Source organism: Muscardinus avellanarius (assembly GCF_963383645.1).
Source record: "Muscardinus avellanarius genome assembly, chromosome: 16".
NCBI classification, from domain to species: domain Eukaryota; kingdom Metazoa; phylum Chordata; class Mammalia; order Rodentia; family Gliridae; genus Muscardinus; species Muscardinus avellanarius.
In genome coordinates this window covers 48,837,160-48,856,672 of record NC_137802.1, presented here as the reverse complement: position 1 = coordinate 48,856,672, position 19,513 = coordinate 48,837,160, and the positions used below count along the sequence as shown (strand labels likewise).

The 19,513-nt window shown below is 49.0% G+C and overlaps 1 protein-coding gene across 1 annotated transcript; it reads right to left on the bottom strand.

Annotated features, from left to right (window-relative positions):
• Window positions 1-8,471: 8,471 nt before the first annotated feature.
• RPL19 (ribosomal protein L19) lies at window positions 8,472-14,387 on the bottom strand. The gene is made up of 6 exons (XM_080713309.1): window positions 14,377-14,387; window positions 12,901-13,007; window positions 12,004-12,126; window positions 9,690-9,810; window positions 8,925-9,035; window positions 8,472-8,607 (listed from the first exon to the last, which is right to left on the bottom strand). The coding sequence occupies exons 1-6, from the start codon at window positions 14,379-14,381 to the stop codon at window positions 8,484-8,486; spliced, it is 591 nt and encodes a 196-aa protein (XP_080569435.1). The 5' UTR covers window positions 14,382-14,387; the 3' UTR covers window positions 8,472-8,483.
• Window positions 14,388-19,513: the final 5,126 nt, after the last annotated feature.

Sequence of the window (19,513 nt, the reverse complement as noted above, 5' to 3'; positions counted from 1 at the left end):
GCCCCGCAGCCCCCAGACGGCAACGCAGGCGGCAGGGACAGTCTCGGACTCTGGGGCCCCGCGATGACTCAGCCTGGCTCCCGGGCCGCCCGCCGCCCACCCGCCCGCACCGCTCGGCGGCCTCGTTCCCAGCAGCTGCCCGGCCGCGTCACCCGCACCGCGCGCCCGCACGTCCTGGGCTATTTATAGGCGGAGGGGAGCAGGAGGCGGGCTGCGGGGCTGCCAGACTGCGGCGGGGTGGGGGCCGCTCCTCCTGACGGCGACCCCTCCTCCATCCGGCGCGGGTCACAGCTCCTGAGCTAGGTACACAGCGTGTACCAGGTGGCACCAGACCTTGGGGCCCATCCTTGTTGCTTTTGGCCCCTAGAGGTTGGGGGACCCAGGGGAGTGAGGGCAGCTCTCTCTCTTTCTAGGGTCCCAGGCCTTGGGAGAGGAAGAAGGGGTCACCCCGGCTGACTGAAGGCCTAAAGAAGGGGGACTCCCATACCTAGGCACATGCTGCCCAGGGAGCCAGACTCACGCCCTGTGATCCTCTCAATGACAGCCGGGAATCTGCTGTCCCATTTCTCAGATGAGAACACTGGGGCATAGAGATGGCAAGTGGTTCACCCAGGTCATGTAGATTACACAGCCCAAACCTGTGACTGCGCGCGTGCTTTTGTGTGTGTGGTACTGGGTTTGAACCCAGGGGCATTCTACCTCCAAGCTACACCCCCAACCCTATTTATTATCCTTTATTTTGAAACAGGGTCTCACTGACTTGCAGAGGGCCTCACTAAGTAGCTGAGGCTGTTCTCAAACCTGCGACTCTCCTGTGTCAGCCTCCCAAGTACTGGGATTATAAGTGTGCGCCGCCATGCCTGGCATCCCCACGCTTTTCATACATGGGGAAGCGAGGCCCAGAGCAGGCTAACGATGTGTCCGAGGTCACTCGGTACAACGGTGGTGAAGACGGTCCCAGAAACCATGTTTTTCCTCCCACTTGAGCTCCTTCCCTCCCCTGCCGAGTCCCTCATGCCTTAATCCACCAACGTGGAGACATCCTGAGATGCTGGGCTGGGGCTCACTGGAGACAGCAAGAAGCTTGCGGCTTAGCTTTCTACACACCCGTGTCTGCGCCAGCCAGCAGCTGGCCTGGACCCCTCCTCCCAGCCTGTTTGCCGCACTGCTGAGCACAGCAGCTTTTTCGGGTGGCTGAGCCTCCGACAGCATGCTCACAGCCTAGGGGCTGGGAACAGCTGGTGTGCCCACCGCAGCCTCTACGCTCCTCTGTGCCTGCTCGAGGGGGGGGCGGGGCTCTGGGGCAGCAACACTATTGGCCTGGGGAGAGGATGCCCAGGACCTGCTGCTGGAGCTACCCACCATTTGGCCCTGCTGTCTCTGACCTACACATGCCTTTTATTCCGCCCCCACAACACACATGCACCACCCTGCACTTAACCTGGTCTGTGCTGTGAGGGGGAAGGTTACCTGAGCTCAGGGGAGATGGAGAAAGAGGGGAGCTGGAGTCGGAGGCAGTGCTAGAGTTCAGGCAACACTAGAAAATGGGGGGTTAGAGCTGAGCATGGTAGTGGATGCCTGAAATCCCAACCTCTTGGAAAGTCGAGGCAAGAGGATCACAGACTTGAGGCCAGCCTGTGAAATTTAGGGAGACGTCCTGGGTTTAATGCCCAGTTCTGCAAAAATAAATAAATAAAAACTGGGTGTGAGCCGGGCGTGGTGGCGCACACTTGTAATCCCTGCGCTTGGGAGGCTGAGACAGGAGGATCACGCAGGTTCGAAGCTAGCCTCTGCTGGCTTAAGAGACCCTGTTTCCAAATAAAATATAAAATAGGTCTGGGAGTGTAGCCTGGAGGTAGAAGGCCCCTGGGTTCCATCCCCAGTACCACCCAAAAAAAAAAAAAAAAAAAAAAAAGCTGGGTGTGGTGGTGCACAGTTGTAAGTTCAGTGCTTGGGAAGCTGAGATAGGAGGATCACAGGTTCACAGCCAGCCTCACAGCCTCAGCTACTTTGTGAAACCCTGTTTCAAAGTAAGGGATGAAAAATAGAGCTGGGGTCAAGTGTGGTGGCACACTCTTGTAATTTGGGAGGCTGAGACAGGAGGATCATGGTTCGCAGACAATCTCAGCTACTTAGTGAGGCCCTTTGCAACTCAGTGAGACCCAGTTTCCAAATAAAGAATAAAAATAAGGCTGGGGATCCGGGCATGGTGGCGCAGCTTGGGAGGCTGAGACAGGAGGATCTTACAGGTTTGAAGCTAGCCTCAGCTACTTAGTGAGGCTCTCAGCAACTTAATGAGACCCTGTTTTCAAGTAAAATATAAAATAGGTCTGAGAATGTAGCCCAGGGATAGAAAGTCCCTCGGTTCCATCCCAGTACCACAAAAAAAAAAAAAAAAAAAAAAAAAATGGGCTGGGGGTATAGCTCAGAGGTAGAATGCCCCTGGGTTCCGTCCCCAGTACTGCAAAAACAAACAAACAAAAAACCTATCATCTATCTACCTATCTATCATCTATCATCTGTGTGTGATGGGGATATCTATATTATGATGGGATAGTACTGTGCTCTTGAGAGAAAAGGCACATCTTAGGAGATGAGTAGCCTGGGAATCAAACCTGGTCCATACCAGGCAAGCACTGTAACACTGAGCTACGTCCGAGGCCAGAACATGTTTCAAACAGATTTTCACAAGGTTCCAGGACCAGGAAGAAATGCGCTGGTTACTTTAGGGGTTCTTTCTGATTGAGGCTCCCTGGGAATGGGACCTTCACGGGGCATCACCTAGGAAGGGGCTGGAGGCTCATGGTGGGAAGAGGCAACATCCACAGAGGTGAGCTTCAGAAATCCTGCTGCAGGGCCGGGGGTGTAGCTGAGTCCCTAGAGCACTGGCCAAGCAAGCGGAGGGGCTGTGGCAAAGCTCAGGGCTTCCCAAGAGGTAAACTCCTCAAACCCTTCCCCCTCCGCCTTCCCTAAAGACCCAGTTAGTCTGCCAAACAAACAAAAACTGCCAGCGAGGCCTCAGACTCTGCGTGCAGCCACCTGTGAGGGAACAGCACCATCTCCCGGCTCAGGGAGGAACGGGTGCCTGGGCTGGGAGGCCCCGGCTGGGTTACCGTTCTCCTTCCTGTGGTCCTCATCCCTCTACTGCAGAGGGGTTGAGATGGGGTGCTCTACACACTCTTCCTCTCGGATCCATGCCTGACAAGGAGAGGTCCTCGCAAGTCCCCTTCCTTTTTTTTTTTTTTTTTGCAGTACTAAGGATGAATCCCAGGGGCATTCTACCTCTGAACTACACCTCCAGCCTTTATTATTATTATTATTATTATTATTATTATTATTAATTTGTCAGTCTGGGGATGGAACCCAAGGGCATTTGACCTCCTAACTACACCCCCTACCCTGTTTTTTATTATTTTGAAACAGGGTCTCACTAAGTTGCACAGGGCCTAAGTAGCTGAGGCTGTTTGCAAAGCAGGATCCTCTGGTCTCAGCCTCCCAAATGCTGGGATTACAAGCATGCGACACCATGCCCAGCTTTCCAGCCCTATTTTTTATTCTTTATTTTGAAACAGAGTCTCACTGAGTTGCAGAGGGCCTCACTAAGTAGCTGAGGGTGTCCTCGAACTGCGATCCTCCTGTCTCAGCCTCCCAAATGCTGGGATTACAAGTGTGCGCCACCACAACCGGCTCCAGTCCTATTTTTTATAAGGGCCTCACCTGTGACCCTCCTGTCTCAGCCTCCAAGTATTGGAATTACAAGCATGCACCACCACGCCTGGCGCAAGAACCCTTCCTAAGCCACTTGGAATGACACAGATTTAGAGCCAGAACCCATGGGTAGAATAGGCCCAGGTTGCTATATGGATGAAAATAGTCTAGAAATTAGTGCCTCCCTTACCCCAGGCTCTGACACACGTGGTTGGAGGGGTGTGGGAGGCCTCTGGGCATTTCTGAGTCTGGGTTTCCCTGCTTTCTGCTAAGCCCCATTCCCCACAAACTGCACAAGGACACTGGAGAAAGAGCTTAAGGGGTCTGCAGACCCCAACACTTGCCTTTCTCTCTTGCCTTGTTCTTTCCCATTTGCCCCATACATCCCTTGATGTGGCCCCAAGACAGGAGTTCCTCAGGAGAGGGCTGGAACGGGGAGCAAGGCAGGAAGGGCACACCAGTCCTAGGTATGCACAATACTGAGAAGGTCCCCTTTGCCCAACATCTGAGTGTGTGTGTGTGTGTGTGTGTGTGTGTGTGTAGTACTAGGGATTGTTCTTTTTTTTTTTTTTTTTGGTGGTACTGGGGTTCCTGGAAGCCCTTCTACCTCCGGGCTACACTCCCAGACCTATTTTATATTTTTGAAACAGGGTCTCTTACGCCAGCACGGCTGGCTTCGAACCTGCGCGATCCTCCTGTCTCCGCCTCCCAAGTGCGGGGATTACAAGCGTGCGCCACCACGCCCGGTTTAGTAGTATTAGGGATTGAATCCAGGGGACATTCTACCTCTGAGCTACATTCTCAGCCTTATTTAATTTTTATTGTGGTACTGGGGATTGAACCCAGGGGTATTCTACCTCTGTTATACCCCAGCCCCAATTTTTTTTTTCCAGTCCTGAGGATTGAACCCAGGGGCATTCTACCTCTGAGCTACATCCCCAGCTGTTTTTTATTATTTATTTTGAAACAGGATCTCACTGAGTTGTGGTGGGCCTAAGTAGCTGAGGGCAGCCACCAGCTTGTGATCCTCTTGTCTCGGCCTCCCAAGTCCTGGGATTACAAGTGTGCACTACTATGCCTGGCTTCCCAGCCCTATTTTTTATTTTGAACAGGGTTTCACTGAATTACAATGGGCCTGAGTAGCTGAGGCCGTCCTTGAACCCAATGCTTGTAATCCCAAGTACTGGGATTACAAACATGGGCCACCACGCCAGGCTCTTATTTATTTTTAAATAGGATCTAAGCCGCAGAGGGCCTAAGTAGTGGAGATCGTTCTGTTTCAGCTTCCTAAGTACTAGAATTACAGGGTGCACCACTACACCCTTTTTATTTTGAAATAGGGTCTCTCTGGGTTGATGAGTCTCACTACTTGTGAGGCTGGTCTCGAATCTAAGTTCCTCATGTCTCAGCTTCCCAACTAGTAGGATTACAAATGTGGGTCACCATTTGGCTCTGCCCCTGTATTTAACTGGTCGATTGACCCCTTTCACTGGATATCTATCCCTCAAACCATCAAACCCTTGAAAAATTCCACTCTTTCAGCCACTCTCCCCATCCTGGTGGGTTTCTTCTCCAGATCGGCTAAGGCTCATAAATAAAACCAAAGACTAGCCTGGTGTGGTAGCGTGACACTTGTAATCCCAGCATTTGGGAGGCTGAGACAGGAGTATCACGGTTCACAGTCTCAGCTACTTAGTGAGACTCTGTTTCAAAATAAAGAAAAAAGGCTGGGCGTGGTGGCACACGCTTGTAATCCCAGGTTTCAGGAGGCTGAGACAGGAGGATCATGGTTCACGGATAGCCTCAGCTATTTAGTGAGGCTCTCTGCAACTCAGTGAAACCCTGTTTCAAAATAAAGAATAAAAATATGGGCCGGGCCGTAGTTTGGAGGTAGAATTCCCCTGGGTTCCATCTCTAGTCCTGCAAAAATGAATAAAATAAAATTTAAAAAATAAAGAATAAAAAGTAGGGCTGGAGGAATAGCTTGGAGATAGAGTGCCCCTGGCTTCCATCACCAGTACTACAAAAAGTAAATATCTAAAGCTCAAGGCTTGGCCAGTGTGTTTCCAAATCCCATTTACCCAAGTGCTACCACAGTTTATGGTTAATCTTGTCATTTGATCTGTCTTCTCAACTGCAAAGTGGAGATGCTAATAACTTCACAATGTTGTGAAGATTAGACTATTGATGTAAATCAATGGAAAGTACCTAACAGTACTTGGCTCACAAAGCAAATTCTTCACTGAAAAACTTGTTATTATTACTAGTTAAGTGGGAAAATAAAATCCATTTCCTGTTTAAGAGCAAATTCATTAAGCAGAGACGAATTAAGCAGCTCGTAACAGCTGTGACAATACTGGCTTTCATACTATGTGCCTGTTTCCAATTTACTTTTGTGCCCTACATGGTAGGTATGAGCCAAGATAAAAACTCTTAAAGAAAAAAAACCCCAACTTAGTAATCAGATTGTTCAAAAGAAAGACAGCCTCAATTATACTTCAATAAAGCTATTTATAGACAACTCAGGTAATTGAAACTTAGTCTTACAGCTTCTGGATGGTGGCTAATAAAACCTCCAGTCCTGGAATCTTAACATATTTCAAGTGTGGATTTCAGTGTAGTTGAGAAGCAAAACACACCAATTTTTTAAATTTTTTGGGTGTTGGGGATTGAACCCAGGACCATTTCACCTGAGGTCCAGCCCCAACCCTTTTATTTTGCAGGTCTAGGGATGGAACCCAGGGGCATTCTACCTCTGAGATACACCCCTGCCCTATATTTTATTTTGAAATAGGGTCTAAGCTGCAGAGGGCCTAAGTAGCTGAGGCTGTCTACTAAACCAATCTCAGCCTCCCAAATGCTAGAATTACAAGTGTGCGCCACCACGCCTGGTTTAGCCCCAACCCTTTTAAAACAGGGCCTTACTAAATTCTGAGGACAGCCTCAAACCTGTGATCCTTCTGTCTCAGCATCCCAAGTACAAGGATTATAGATATGTACCACCATGGCCAATTAACACCAATTTTTGTGGTACTGAGGATGGAATCTAGTGAAAATTCTACTTGACCTATATCCTCTGTCCTTTTTGTGTGTGTGGTACTGAGGGTAGAACCCAGAGGCTTTCTACCTCCAAGCTATACTCCCAGACCTATTTTGTATTTTTTATTTGGAAACAGGGTCTAAGTTGCTGAGAGCTTCACTAAGTAGCCGAGGCTGGCTTCGAACCTGTGCGATCCTCCTGTCTCCATCTCCCAAGCGCAGGGATTACAAACGTGCGCCACCACGCCCGGCTTTGCCCTTTAAATTTTTTGGTACTGGGGGCAGAACCCAGGGGCATTCTACCTCCGAGCTACACCTCCAGCCCTTTTTTGCAGGTCTGTGGATGGAACCCAGGGGAATGTGACCTCCGAGCTAGACGCCTGGCCCTTTTTAAAATTCTTTTTAATTTGAAACAGGGTCTAAGTAGCTGAGGCTGTCTGGGAACCGCGATCCTCCAGTCTCAGCCTCCTGAATGCTGGGATTACAAGCGTGCGCCACCATGCCCAGCTATTCCCTTTTTATTCTTCATTTTGAAACGGTCTCAGAGTTGTGTAGGGCATAAGTAGCTGAGGCTGTGAACTGTGATCCTCTTTGTCTCAGCCTTCTGAATGCTGGGAATACAAGCGCATGCCACCACACCTGGCTACTCTACCCTTTTTTAAAAATTTGGAGCTGGGTGTGGTGGCACATGCTTGTAATCCCAGTGCTTGGAAGGCTGAGACAGGAGGATCACAGGTTCAAAGCCAGCTTCAGCTACTGAGACCGTTTCAAATAAAGTACAAAAAATAGGTCTGGGAGTGTAGCCTGGAGGTTAAAAAAAAAAAAAAAGCCACTGGGTTCCACACCCCAGTACCACACACACACAAAAAAATAAATTTGAAATAGTCTAAGCTGCTTTAATTGGCCTCAAATCTGCACAATCCTCAGCCTCCCAAGCACTGAGATTACAAGCACTCGTCTTTTTTCCTTGAAGCCAGGGGTATTCTACCTCTGAGCTACTCTCTTGGCCATTTTATTTTGAAACAAGGTCTCTCACTCTGACCTCAGCTAGGCTCTGGACCCATGACTTTAGTCCCATGACTTTAGTCCCATTACTTGCAGGCGGAGCAAGGAGGCTCACTTGAGCCCAGGTCTAGGCCAGCCTGGGCAACAGAGCAACAGCACTTCAACTGAGGTTACAATCCACTAGTCCTACCTAGCATGCCAAGGGCGGCTTTGAGGAACAGGTCTGAAGCACAGTACTTTGGGGACTTCGTAAAAGCCAGTCTTTTCTTCCAAGTTGGTCCCACATTCCACTAAAACAAACAAAAGCCAGGCATGGTGGTGCATGCTTGTAATCCCATCATTTGGTAGGTGGAGGAGGATGGTGGTTCGTGGACAGCCTTGGGTACTTAGTGAGGTCTTCCACAACTTAGTGAGACCGTTTCAAAATAAATAAAAAAAATAGGGCAGGGGCTATAGCTCAGAGACCAAATGCCCCTGGGTTCTATCCCCAGATACCCTGAAGAAAAAAAAAATGGTGGGGTCCTAAGTCTGACCTGGGGAAAAGTCTCAGTAGAAGACACAGAATGGGCACCCTTGGAAAGAGACTGTACCCCGACATGGGACCTCAAATTGTGAGGACTCACTGAGCAGCGGCCAGAAACCTCACACAAAGCTGCAGCAACACGTAAAGGCTCCTTTTATTTAAATGACTGATCTCCGAGGCCACTATGTACAGACACGAGAGGGGAGCTTTATTTTTTGGTCTCCTCCTCCTTGGACAGAGTCTTGATGATTTCTTCCTTCTTGGCCTGGAGGCGCTCCTCACGGCGCTTGCGTGCCTCCTTGGTCTTGGACCTGCGGGCCTCGGCCTGGTCACTGATGAGGGAAAAGAAAAGAGGCATCAGCACTGGAACAGGTGAGCAGCTGGAGAGAGCAGCACATCCTCAGACTGCTAAGACCTGTGAGCCTAGTGAGCCTGAGAAGCGAGTTGCTGGGCCCAAGGGCTGCTGCTCCAACAACCTCCAGTCCCCACTCCGCCGGCGTGGGCAGGTCCTGTGCGCGTGTACAAGGCGCAGCACAGGCCTTGAACACACAGCCAGCGTCCCAGAGTAAATGTGCAAGTCAAGATCCAGACACCAGCGTGGGATCTCAGGAGAATCTCTGCCCCATCCAAGTCAATGCCTAAAACTTACGCCAGGAGCTTCTTGCGGGCTTTGTCTGCCTTCAGCTTGTGGATGTGCTCCATGAGAATCCGCTTGTTTTTGAACACATTCCCCTTCACCTTCAGGTACAGGCTGTGGTACCTGCAGGGTACAAGAGCAGAGCAAGGTCCAGTGATGGGACCAGAGGGCGGCCCTAAGGTGCTCAACCCAAGGTCACTAAGCAGGGCACTCTACTTCCAAGTTACACCCCAGCCTCCCTTTTGGTATTGGGGGTTGAACCCAGGGGCATTCTATTTCTGAGTCACACACTAGCCCTTTTTATTTTTAATTTTGAAATAAGATCTCAGTTGCTGAGGCTGGCCTAGAACTTGTAATCTTCCTGTTTTAGCCTCCCAAATACTGGGATTACAGGTATGTGCCACCATGCCTGGCTCCCCAAGCCCTTTTAATCTTTTTTTGAAACACGGCTTCACTAAGTTGTTGAGGCTAGCTTCAAACCTGCAATCTTCCCGTCTCAGTTTCTAGGATTACGGGCCTGCACCACATGCCCGGCTCGTGGAGTTCCTTTTTCTTTCCTATTGCTATAAGAAGTACTTTCCCCAAACAAGACTGTGTAGTTCTTAGAAGAACCTGCCTGGCAAATAAACCCAATTATTGGGCCATCTTGATGCCATAGGGAGAAAATACAAGAAAACACTTTCTTACCAAAGGCTCCCTACCCACGAAGACAGAGCTCTGAGTAAAGAATATGCCATCAAAGCGGGAAATGGGTGCTGGGCCAGAGGATTAACTTACATATGCCGGTCGATCTTCTTAGACTCACGGTATCTCCTGAGCAGCCTGCGCAGGATCCGCATCCTCCTCATCCAGGTCACCTTCTCTGGCATTCGAGCATTGGCTGTACCCTTCCGCTTACCTAAGGGAAAGATGAGTTAGGAACCCACCACCCAAGCCCACTGCAGCTCATAGGTGTTTCCCTATTTAATGCTTATTTTTCTGGTGGTACTGGGAATAAAACCCAGGGGCATTCTACCTCCAAGCTACACCCCAGCCCTATTTTTTTGTCTTTTAATTTTTTAAACAGGGTCCAAGTTGCAAAGGGCCTCACTAAGTAGCTGTGGCTGCCCACGAACTGCAATCCTCTGGTTTCAGCCTCCCAAATGCTGGGATTAGAAGCATGCGCCAAGGTCAGGCGTGGTAGCATACGCTTATAATCCCTGTGCTTGGGAGGCTGAGACAGGAGGATCGCACAGGTTCAAAGCCAGCCTCAGCTACTTAGTAAGGCTTTCAGCAACTTAGTGAGAGCCTGTTTCCAAATAAAATATAAAAAAGGTTTAGGAATATAGCCCGGAGGTAGAAAGCCTCTGGGTTCCACCCCCAGTACCACACAAAAAAAGGAAGCATGCACCAATATGCCCAGCTCTAATTCCATTTCTAAGCAGATTTCCATTTTACAAATGGTAATTTCAAGTGTTTAAACATTTCGTTATTTTCTTTTCTTAAAAAAAAAAAAAAAAAAAAAGCCGGGCGTGGTGGCGCACGCTTGTAATCCCCGCGCTTGGGAGGCAGAGACAGGAGGATCACACAGGTTCGAAGCCAGCCACGCGCGCTGGCTTAGGAGACCCTGTTTCCAAATAAAAATGTAAAAATAGGTCTGGGAGTGTAGCCCAGAGGTAGAAGGGCTTCCAGGAACCCCAGTACCACAAAAAAAAAAAAAAAAAAAAAAAAAAATTGGGCGTGGTGACTCATGCTTGTAATCCCAGCATTTGGGAGGCTGAGACAGGAGGATCACAGTTCGCGGAGAGCCTTAGCTACTTAGTGAGGCCCTCTGCAACTCAGTGAGACCCTGTTTCAAAATAATTAAAAAAATGGGCAGGGGTGTATCTTGGAGGTCAAATGCCTCTGGGCTCCATCCCCAGACCCGCAAAAACAAACAAACAAACAAACAAAAAAAAACCCCATAACAACAACAAAAAAAAACCCAACACACTTTTGGTGGTGCTGGTGAATCGAATCCAGTACCTCACGAAGCTTATGCCAGCCCTTTCTACTTTCAACTGTATCACTGACTCAAATTGGCTTTGAATAGAGTATGGCTGCCATCTCCTTAGATCACTAGATTTAATCACTGCTACTTGAGAATACTTTTAGCATTTTCTTTTTTTTTTTTGTGGGTCTGGGATGGAACCCAGTGGCATTCTACCTCCGAGACACCCCCCCTGCCCTATTTTTATCCTTTATTTTGAAAAAGGGCCTAAGTTGTGGAGGGCCTCATTAAGTAGCTGAGGCTGTCCTCAAACCCCGATCCTCTGATCTCAGCCTCCCGAATGCTGGGATTACAAGTGTGTGCCACCACGCCCAGCTTTTGGTTTTAGGATTTTCAAATGCCCAGTAGAATTTGGCATAGGTTAAGGACTCTAATCAATGTGACTTCTTTCCACCAAAAATACCTTTAACTCCAATGCTAGCACCGATTTTATTTGCAAAGGCAAAAAGAAAAAGTCAAGGAGTATCACATAGTGGGCAAAGAGAACAGGAAATATACTTTTATCTAGATTTCAGGACCTATTTTTTTGTGTGCGAAACTGAGGATTGAACCTGGGGCACCCTACCTCTGAGCTGTACCCCCAAGCCCTATTTCATTTTATTTACTTGGTGGTACTAGATATACAGCCCAGGAATATTCTACGTCCAAGCTACACCCCAACCCTATTTTAAAAACTTTTATTTTGAAACAGGGTCTCGCTAAGTTATTTATTTACTCATTATGCATTAGGGATGGAAGCCAGAGACATTCTACCTCCAAGTTACGTACTCAACCCAATTTTTAAAATTTTCATTTAGAAACAGGGTCTTGCTAGGTTGATTTGACCCTCACTACTTGCCGAGGCTGTCCTCAAACCTGCAATCCTCCTGTGTCAGACTCCTAAGTACTGGGATTACAAGTATATATCACCCTCTTCATTTTGAAACAAGGTCTCACTAAATTGCTGAGATTGGCCTTGAACTTGGGATCCTCCCGTCTCAGCCTCCCAAGTACTGGAATTATAAGTGTGTGCCACCCACAGGCTCTATTATTTAAGTTATAGAGAAAGGAGTACTTGTTTACCTATGCCCATATGCCTGCCCTTCCGGCGAGCCAAGGTGTTTTTCCGGCATCGAGCCCGGGAATGGACAGTCACAGGCTTGCGGATGATCAGCCCATCTTTGATCAGCTTCCGGATCTGCTGACCTAGGAAAGTACACACATCTCATCAGGCACAAGGGACCCAGCCACAACACGATGGGGCAGAAACACTTCTCACATCTCTACCCACTGGCCTCAAATACGTAACTACTGTTCCTGCCTTTTAAAAACTCGTCTTTATTGGTGGCACTGGGGGATGAAATCAGGGGCATTCTACCTGAGCTACACTCCCATCCTTTTTTTGTTTTGGGAACAACTTCTCACTAGGCTGCTTAGAATCTCACTGTTGTGACCTTTCAGCCTCCTAAGCACTGGGATTATAGCAGCACACCAAGCCTAGCTTAAAAACATTTTTACCTTAAATGTTCCATAACACACTTGCTGATATAAGGGAGATGTAATGCAGCTATCCCAGAGCTGGACAGTCATCTGCTTAAAAGCTATTAATAATCATGCGCCAGCAGGCCTCCACTGCTATGAGAGCCCAGGCCTTCCCAATTTATTTGGTCTCCTTTTCACCCTACCTCTCAACCCCAGTCTTAGAGCACTAGGCTCTTCCTTTACACAAACCTCCACACAGCTATAAAACAAAATATCCACTCCAGAAATAGTTTATTAACCCAACATTAGGTGGTTCCATTAACCACATCATCTTATACTTCAGGCAAATGGCATGAAAAGGGCCCCCTGGTTTCTTCATATTTTTGCGTTCCCTGGATCTTGAACTCCTAGGTTTGTGGAGACAACACAGCTATATTTCCACTCATCAGATGCAGGACAAGCGAAGGGACAGGGTGGAGAAGGGACAAGAGTACTCACGGGAGTTGGCATTGGCGATTTCATTGGTCTCATTGGGATCCAACCAGACCTTCTTTTTGCCACAGCGGAGGACGCTGGAGGCCAGCCTCTTCTGCAGCCTGAGCATACTGGGATACAGAGAAAACAGAATCAGGCCTTGGAAGCCACTCCTCAGTAAGAATGACACCCTAAACTAGACCTGCCCTCCAAAGCCAAACATCACACACAACTGAGCAGTGACAAAACACCCCTTGGCTGAATCCCTGACACAGAAAATAAAGGTGGTGGTGGTGGTGGGGGGACATGGGCGGTGAGACAACTGTAATCCCAGAGGCAGGACTACAAAGAGTCCAAGGCCAGACTGGGCAACCCAGGGAGATCCTGTCTTAAAAAGGCGAAAGTGCACTGGGTGTGGTGGCACACCGTGCTTGGGAGGCGGAGACAGAAGAATCCCGCAGGTTTGAAGCCAGCCTTGCTGGCTTAAGAGACCCTATTTCCAAATAAAAATATAAAATCGGTCTGGGAGTGTAGCCCAGAGCCTACCCACTCACATCCAGCAAGAAAGAATCTTTCCCAAACCAAGACCTTTGTTAGATCCCTGGGCAGTGCAAGGGGTGGCCCTGTATAAGACCACTGAGTCCAAACTATGACTTAACCGCTTTGTGCCTCAGTTCTCCTCTACAATTAAAGACAAAATTGGGGCGAAAGGGTGGGGTGTGATGTCCCACGCCTTCAATTCCAGTACTTGGGAGGCTGAAGACAGGAGGATGGGAGGTTTGAAGCCAGCCTCAACTACTTGGTGAGGGCCTTTAAGACTTACTGAGACCCTGTTTCAAAATAAAGAATACAAAATAGGGCTGGGGATGTAGCTCAGAGGTAGAATGCCCCTGGGTTCAATCCCCAGTACCACACACACAAAATTGGTATGAAGGAACTTACGTCCTTTCTGACATCCATTGTGAAAGTGTTTCAAATTACGTATATGGGACCGGTGGGCCTGATTGCACCGTAAACTGCATTATCTATGAGTGCAGACATTTTCCTTTGCTTTCCGGGCTCGTTTCCTCGTTCTCTCCCAGTAATAAACTACGTCCAGCCAGCCTTGGGAGGGCGTCGCACCGCCTCACCCTGGGGTGGGAAGCCTGGGGCTTGCCTGAGGCTTGCCCAGGTCACATGGTGGCTGGGATCCGCTCGACTCCTGGCACGCCCAGCGACCCAGGGGACCCCGCTTTCTCCCCGCCTGCCCGCGTGGGTCGCCCCGACAGGTGCGGGGCGCGGCGCCCGACCCGCAGCCCTTTCCGGGTCCCGAGTTCCCGCGACGCTCCCCACCCCCATCTTCTAGGAACCCGGGCCTAGGGTGCTCCAGTCGGCTCCAAGCTCCGGGACCGACAGCGTCAAGCGCCCCCATCTCCTCTCCCCTACCTGGAGCCACAGCACAGAGCCCCGCGCCCCGCGCCGGGCCGGGGAGGCCCAAAGCCGGGCCCCGCGCGCACTCACCTCATGGCCGCGGCCGCCGCAGCGAAAGGAAAGAATTCGCTCCGGCCGGGTCGCTCCCATTATCTGCGAAGGGGAGAGCCCAAAGCCCAGTCTTTTTTGTTTGTATTTCTTCCCAGTAATTTCGCCTTCTGCCACTTTAAAACCACTTAAACCCTTCCTAAAAATCTGGGATAATAGAAGTCTGAGATAGAGGGTCGGCTTTAAACATAAAAATATAGAAAACACACCCCCTCCGTTCCGCAAGATGGAATAGCCCATCTTCGCAGCAGACATGCGCAGTAAGCGTGCTGGATCACGTGGGCGCCGGGTGGCCGGAAGTCGCTCTGGGAGGCGCAGGCGGGTGAGCGGGTTCCGCTGGAGTAACCTCGCAGGCCTCCAGGAGTGTGTGAAATACAGGTTGGGGGGGAATAGCGCGTGGAGCGAGAGGGAATCGTGGCCGATGTCGTACAAGGCAACTTCTTATTCATTCTCGTAGTCGTGTGGAAGCCCCTGGGGCGCCGAATAGATGACCATTAAATGACCATAGTTTAATTTTTTGCGCCACTTGCAGGCCCTTTATCTCTGGGTGCTTCCATTTCCTCCTCTGTAAAGTGGACCCAGTCCTGATATTTCTGCCGTCCAGTTGTGAAATACACGCGAGTTAAATTTTGCAAAAGAAGGTATAAAGAGGGAGGGGAGCCGGGCGTGGTGGCGCACGCTGTAATCCCAGCATTCGGGAGGCTGAGACCTTAGGATCACGGTTCGCGGACAGCCTCAGCCACTACTTAGTGATGCCTTCTGCAACTTAATGAAACCCTGTTTCAAAATTAAAAAAAAATAGGGCAGGGGGTGTAGCTCGGAGGTCATATGCCCCTGGGTTCCATCCCCAGACCTGCAAAAAAAAAAAAGAGGGAGGGGAGAGAGTGGGGTGGGAATTGGGGAAGGGCTAATTGAGTGAAGTGTGCATGTATGTCTACCGTCTTGTATTCCATTAAGATGTATGACTACAATGTACCAATAAAAAAGAATTTAAAAAGGCATTAAGACAGCAAGCTTCTTAAGAGCCAGAACCAGTATTGTTTGGCGCACACCGTACTGCAGCAGGCAGAGCCTCCTAAGTAGTGTACACCTGAGAAATACTGCATTGGCTAAGTAAATGAAAGATTGCCAAAAGTGGGGGTAGGGTAGTCCAGTGGCTCCGGATACTCTGCCTAAACAAAAAACCAAGGAGAGCCACTCGACAGGTTTGAGGATTTAGCTCAGAGGTAGAAAGGCCATGGCTAGCAGGGAGTGGTGGCGCACGCTTGTAATCCCAGCATTTGGGAAGCTGAGACTGGAGGATCACGGTTCGCAGACAGCCTCAGCTACTTAGGCCCTCCACAACTCAGTGAGACCCGGTTTCAAAATAAAGAATAAAAAATTGGGCAGGGGGTGTAGTTCAGAGGTTGAATGCCCCTGGATTCCATCCCAATACCAAAAAAAGGAAAGAAAGGCCATGGCTGATTCACCAGTACCCTTTCCCCTCCCGTCATATACACACACGTACAAACCAAAGAGTATTCTGAGGTTCAAGAATTCTAGCAGCCAGGTATGGTGGCACATGCCTGTAATTCTAGTATTTGGGAGGCTGAGACAGGAAGCCTTAGCAACATAGGCCCTGTGGAACTTAGACCCTGTTTCAAAAGTAAAATAGGAGCTGGACTTGGTGACTGCACACTTGTAATACTAGTTCTTGGAACTGGGAGGCTGAGACAGAAGGACCACAGGTTCTCAGCCAGCCTCAGCCACTTAGTGAGGCCCTCCGCAACTTAGTGAGACCCCATTTCAAAATAAAGAATACAAAATAGGGCTGGGGGTGTAGTTCAGAGGTAGAATGCTCCTGGGTTCAACCCCCAGTAATACACACACACCCCCTAGATCTGACCAGGCTTGGTGGTACAAGCCTGTAATCCCAGTACTGGGAAGACTGTCACAGAAAGATCCCAGGATTCAGGGCAGACAGAGCAATTTAACACGACCCTCAATAGCTTAGCGAGAACCTTGTTTCAAAATAAAAAATAAAGTTGGGCATGGTAGTGCACACTTGTAATCTCAGCATTTGGGAGGCTGAGACAGGAGGATCGCGGTTGGAGGACAGCCTCAGCTACTTAGTGAGGCCCTTTGCAACTCAGGGAGATCCTGTTTAAAAATTAAAATTTGGAGCCAGGTGTGGTGGCACAGGTTTGTAATCCCCGCACTTGGGAGGTGGGGACAGGAGGATTGCGCAGGTTCCAAGCCAGCTGTGCTGGCTTAAGAGACCCTGTTTCCAAATTTTTTTAAAGTATAAAAATAGGTCTGGAAGTGTAGCCTGAAAGTAGAAGGGTTTCCAGGAACCCCAGTACCACCAAAAAAAAATTTAAAAATTGGGCTGTGCGTGTGTAGCTCGGAGGTAGAATGTTCCTGAGTTCCATCCTCCCTGGTACCACACACACACACACACACACACACACACACACACACACACACACACAAATAGGGCTGGAGGGGTGAGGGTATTGCTTGGAGGTAGAATGTTTCTGGGTTCCATCCCCAGTACCGCAAAAAATGTAAAATAAAATATGCTGAGAGTATAGCTCAGGGATAGAATATCCCTGGATTTAATCCCCAGTACCACACAAAATAATTAAAATTAAAAGGACAGGATGGGAGGTGTAGTCCAGAAGTAGAATAATCCCCCCTGGGTTCAATCTCCAGCACCAAAAAAAAAAAAAAGTCCTCTGAGTTCTGGCTCTGGCTCTAACTTCTGTTTGGTTAGGGCAAAGCTGATCACTCTCTTTGAACTTCCTTAGCAGCTAAATACAGCTGAGAAGGTTAATAAAGGTAAAGAAAACCAACATTTACACCACTGTGAACAGCCCTGCACACCTTTTCATCCGCATTTTACTCCTGAGGTAATAGACTAAGAACACAAGTCCCCCCAGCCCTATCTTTTATATTATTTTATTTATTTATTTATTTTACGGGTCTGGGTATGGAACAGACCCAGGGGCATTCGGCCTCTGAGCTACACCCCCTGCCCTATTTTTTATTCTTTATTTTAAAACCGTGTCTCACTGAGTTGCAGAGGGCCTCACTAAGTAGCTGAGGCTGTCTGCAAGCCACGATCCTCCGGTCTCAGCCTCCCAAATGCTGGGATTACAAGCGTGCACCACCACGCCTGGCTTATTTTTTATTTTGAAACCGGGTCTCTGAGTTGCAAAGGGCCTAAGTAGCTGAGGCTGGATGCGAACTGCGATCCTCCTGTCTCAGGATCCCAAGTACTGGGATTACAAGCGTGCACCACCACACCCGGCTCCACAAGTCTTTCTGGCTGCAAAGACCATGCCTTCCCTGTCATGTTAGGCTCTCTGGTACCCAATGGGCAGGTGGGAACCCTGCCCAGGGTTGGAGCTGTTTGCTGTTTATAGAACAATACTACTGGGCTTCAGTCCTCCCTTCCCCCAAATTGATGTGATCAGAGAAATAACTGTGACTATTGACTTGTTATCAGAATCCTGGGTGAGAAGCCAGGTTCAGTGGGGCACATCTGTAATTCCAGTACTTGGCAGGCAGAGTCAAGAGGATCACAGGTGTGTGGCCAGCCTCAGCAACACAAGGAGCCTCTTAGTGACCTAGTGAGACTCTTTTTTTTTTTTCCAAACAAAAAAACAAAGATGAGTTGGGCGTGGTGGTGCACACTTGTAATCCCAGCATTTGGGAAGCTGAGACTGGAGGATCGCGGTTCGCGGACAGCCTCAGCTACTTAGTGAGGCCCTCCGCAACTCAGTGAGACCCGGTTTCAAAATAAAGAATAAAAAAATACCCGCAAAAAAAAAAAAAGTAAGAAGAGTTGCTGGGGGGTGTAGCTCGGAGGTAGAATGTCCCTGAGTTCAATCTCTAATAGTGCGCGTGCGCGTGCGCACGCGCACACACACACACACACACACACACACACACACAGAATCCAGGTGAGGAGTTGAAGACTCAGCATGTCCCACAGTGTCCCTTCCAGCAGAACACAGCGGGCTAGCCTTGTTTCAGGGACACTTGACCTGGCAAGTCTTTGTCTTCTTTCTCATCTCTCCTTTCTGTGGAGCAGGGGAAAGGATGAAGTAGGGAGGAAATGGGTCCTCCTGTTATGGCTGACCCTGCTAGGCACCTTACAGCCCTTCCAGAATCCTGGCAATCTTTGTGTGTGTGTGTGTGTGTGTGTGTGTGTGTGTGTGTGTGTATACACAACTGGGGAATGAACCCAGGGGAGTCTACCTCCAAGCTACCTCTCCAGCTCTTATTTATTTATTTATTTATTTATTTATTTATTTATTTATTGTGATACTGGGAATGGAACCCAGAGGCATTCTACCTTCTGAGCTATATCTCCAGCACTATTTTATTATTTTGAAACAGAATTACACTAAATTGCAGAGGTTGGCCTTGAACCTCTGATTCCTCTGTCTCAGCCTCCCAAGTATTGGGATTACAAGCATGTGTTAGCTTTTTTTGTGTGTGTATGTGTAGTGCTGGAGGTGGAACCCAGGGGCTTTTCTACCTCCGGGCTATATTCCCAGACTTATTTTTTACTTTATTTGGAAACAGGGTCTCACTAAGTTGATGAGAGCCTCACTCAGTAGCTGAGGCTGGCTTCGAACCTGTGCGATCCTCCTGTCTCAGCCTCCCAAGCACTGGGATTACAAGCGTGCGCCACCACACCCGGCTTTAATTACTATTTTTTATTTGAAACAGGGTCTCAGTAAATTGGGGAGGGCCTCACTAAGTTGCCGAGGCTGGCATAAAACCTGTGATGCTCCTGTCTCAGCCTCCCAGATACTGGGATTGCACGTGTGTACCACCGTGCCTGGCCCTAGTAATCTTTTAATTCTCTCTCTGATCCGCCCAGTAATTCTAGGTGATAAAGGCACCACAGTACCAGAAACCTCATTTTACAGGAAGGGAAACTGAGCCTTAGACACGTGTATAGGTTCCGTTGGGGCCTCATAACCAGAAAGAGCCTGAACTGAATTGAATCCCAAGCTCCCCTCCATCTCCATCAGTCATGGTGGGTGGGTCTGGACCTTACATATTTGTCCCCAAGTTAAGCATAAAGGGAGAGCAACCCTAGGTCAAAGGACATAGGGCCTGA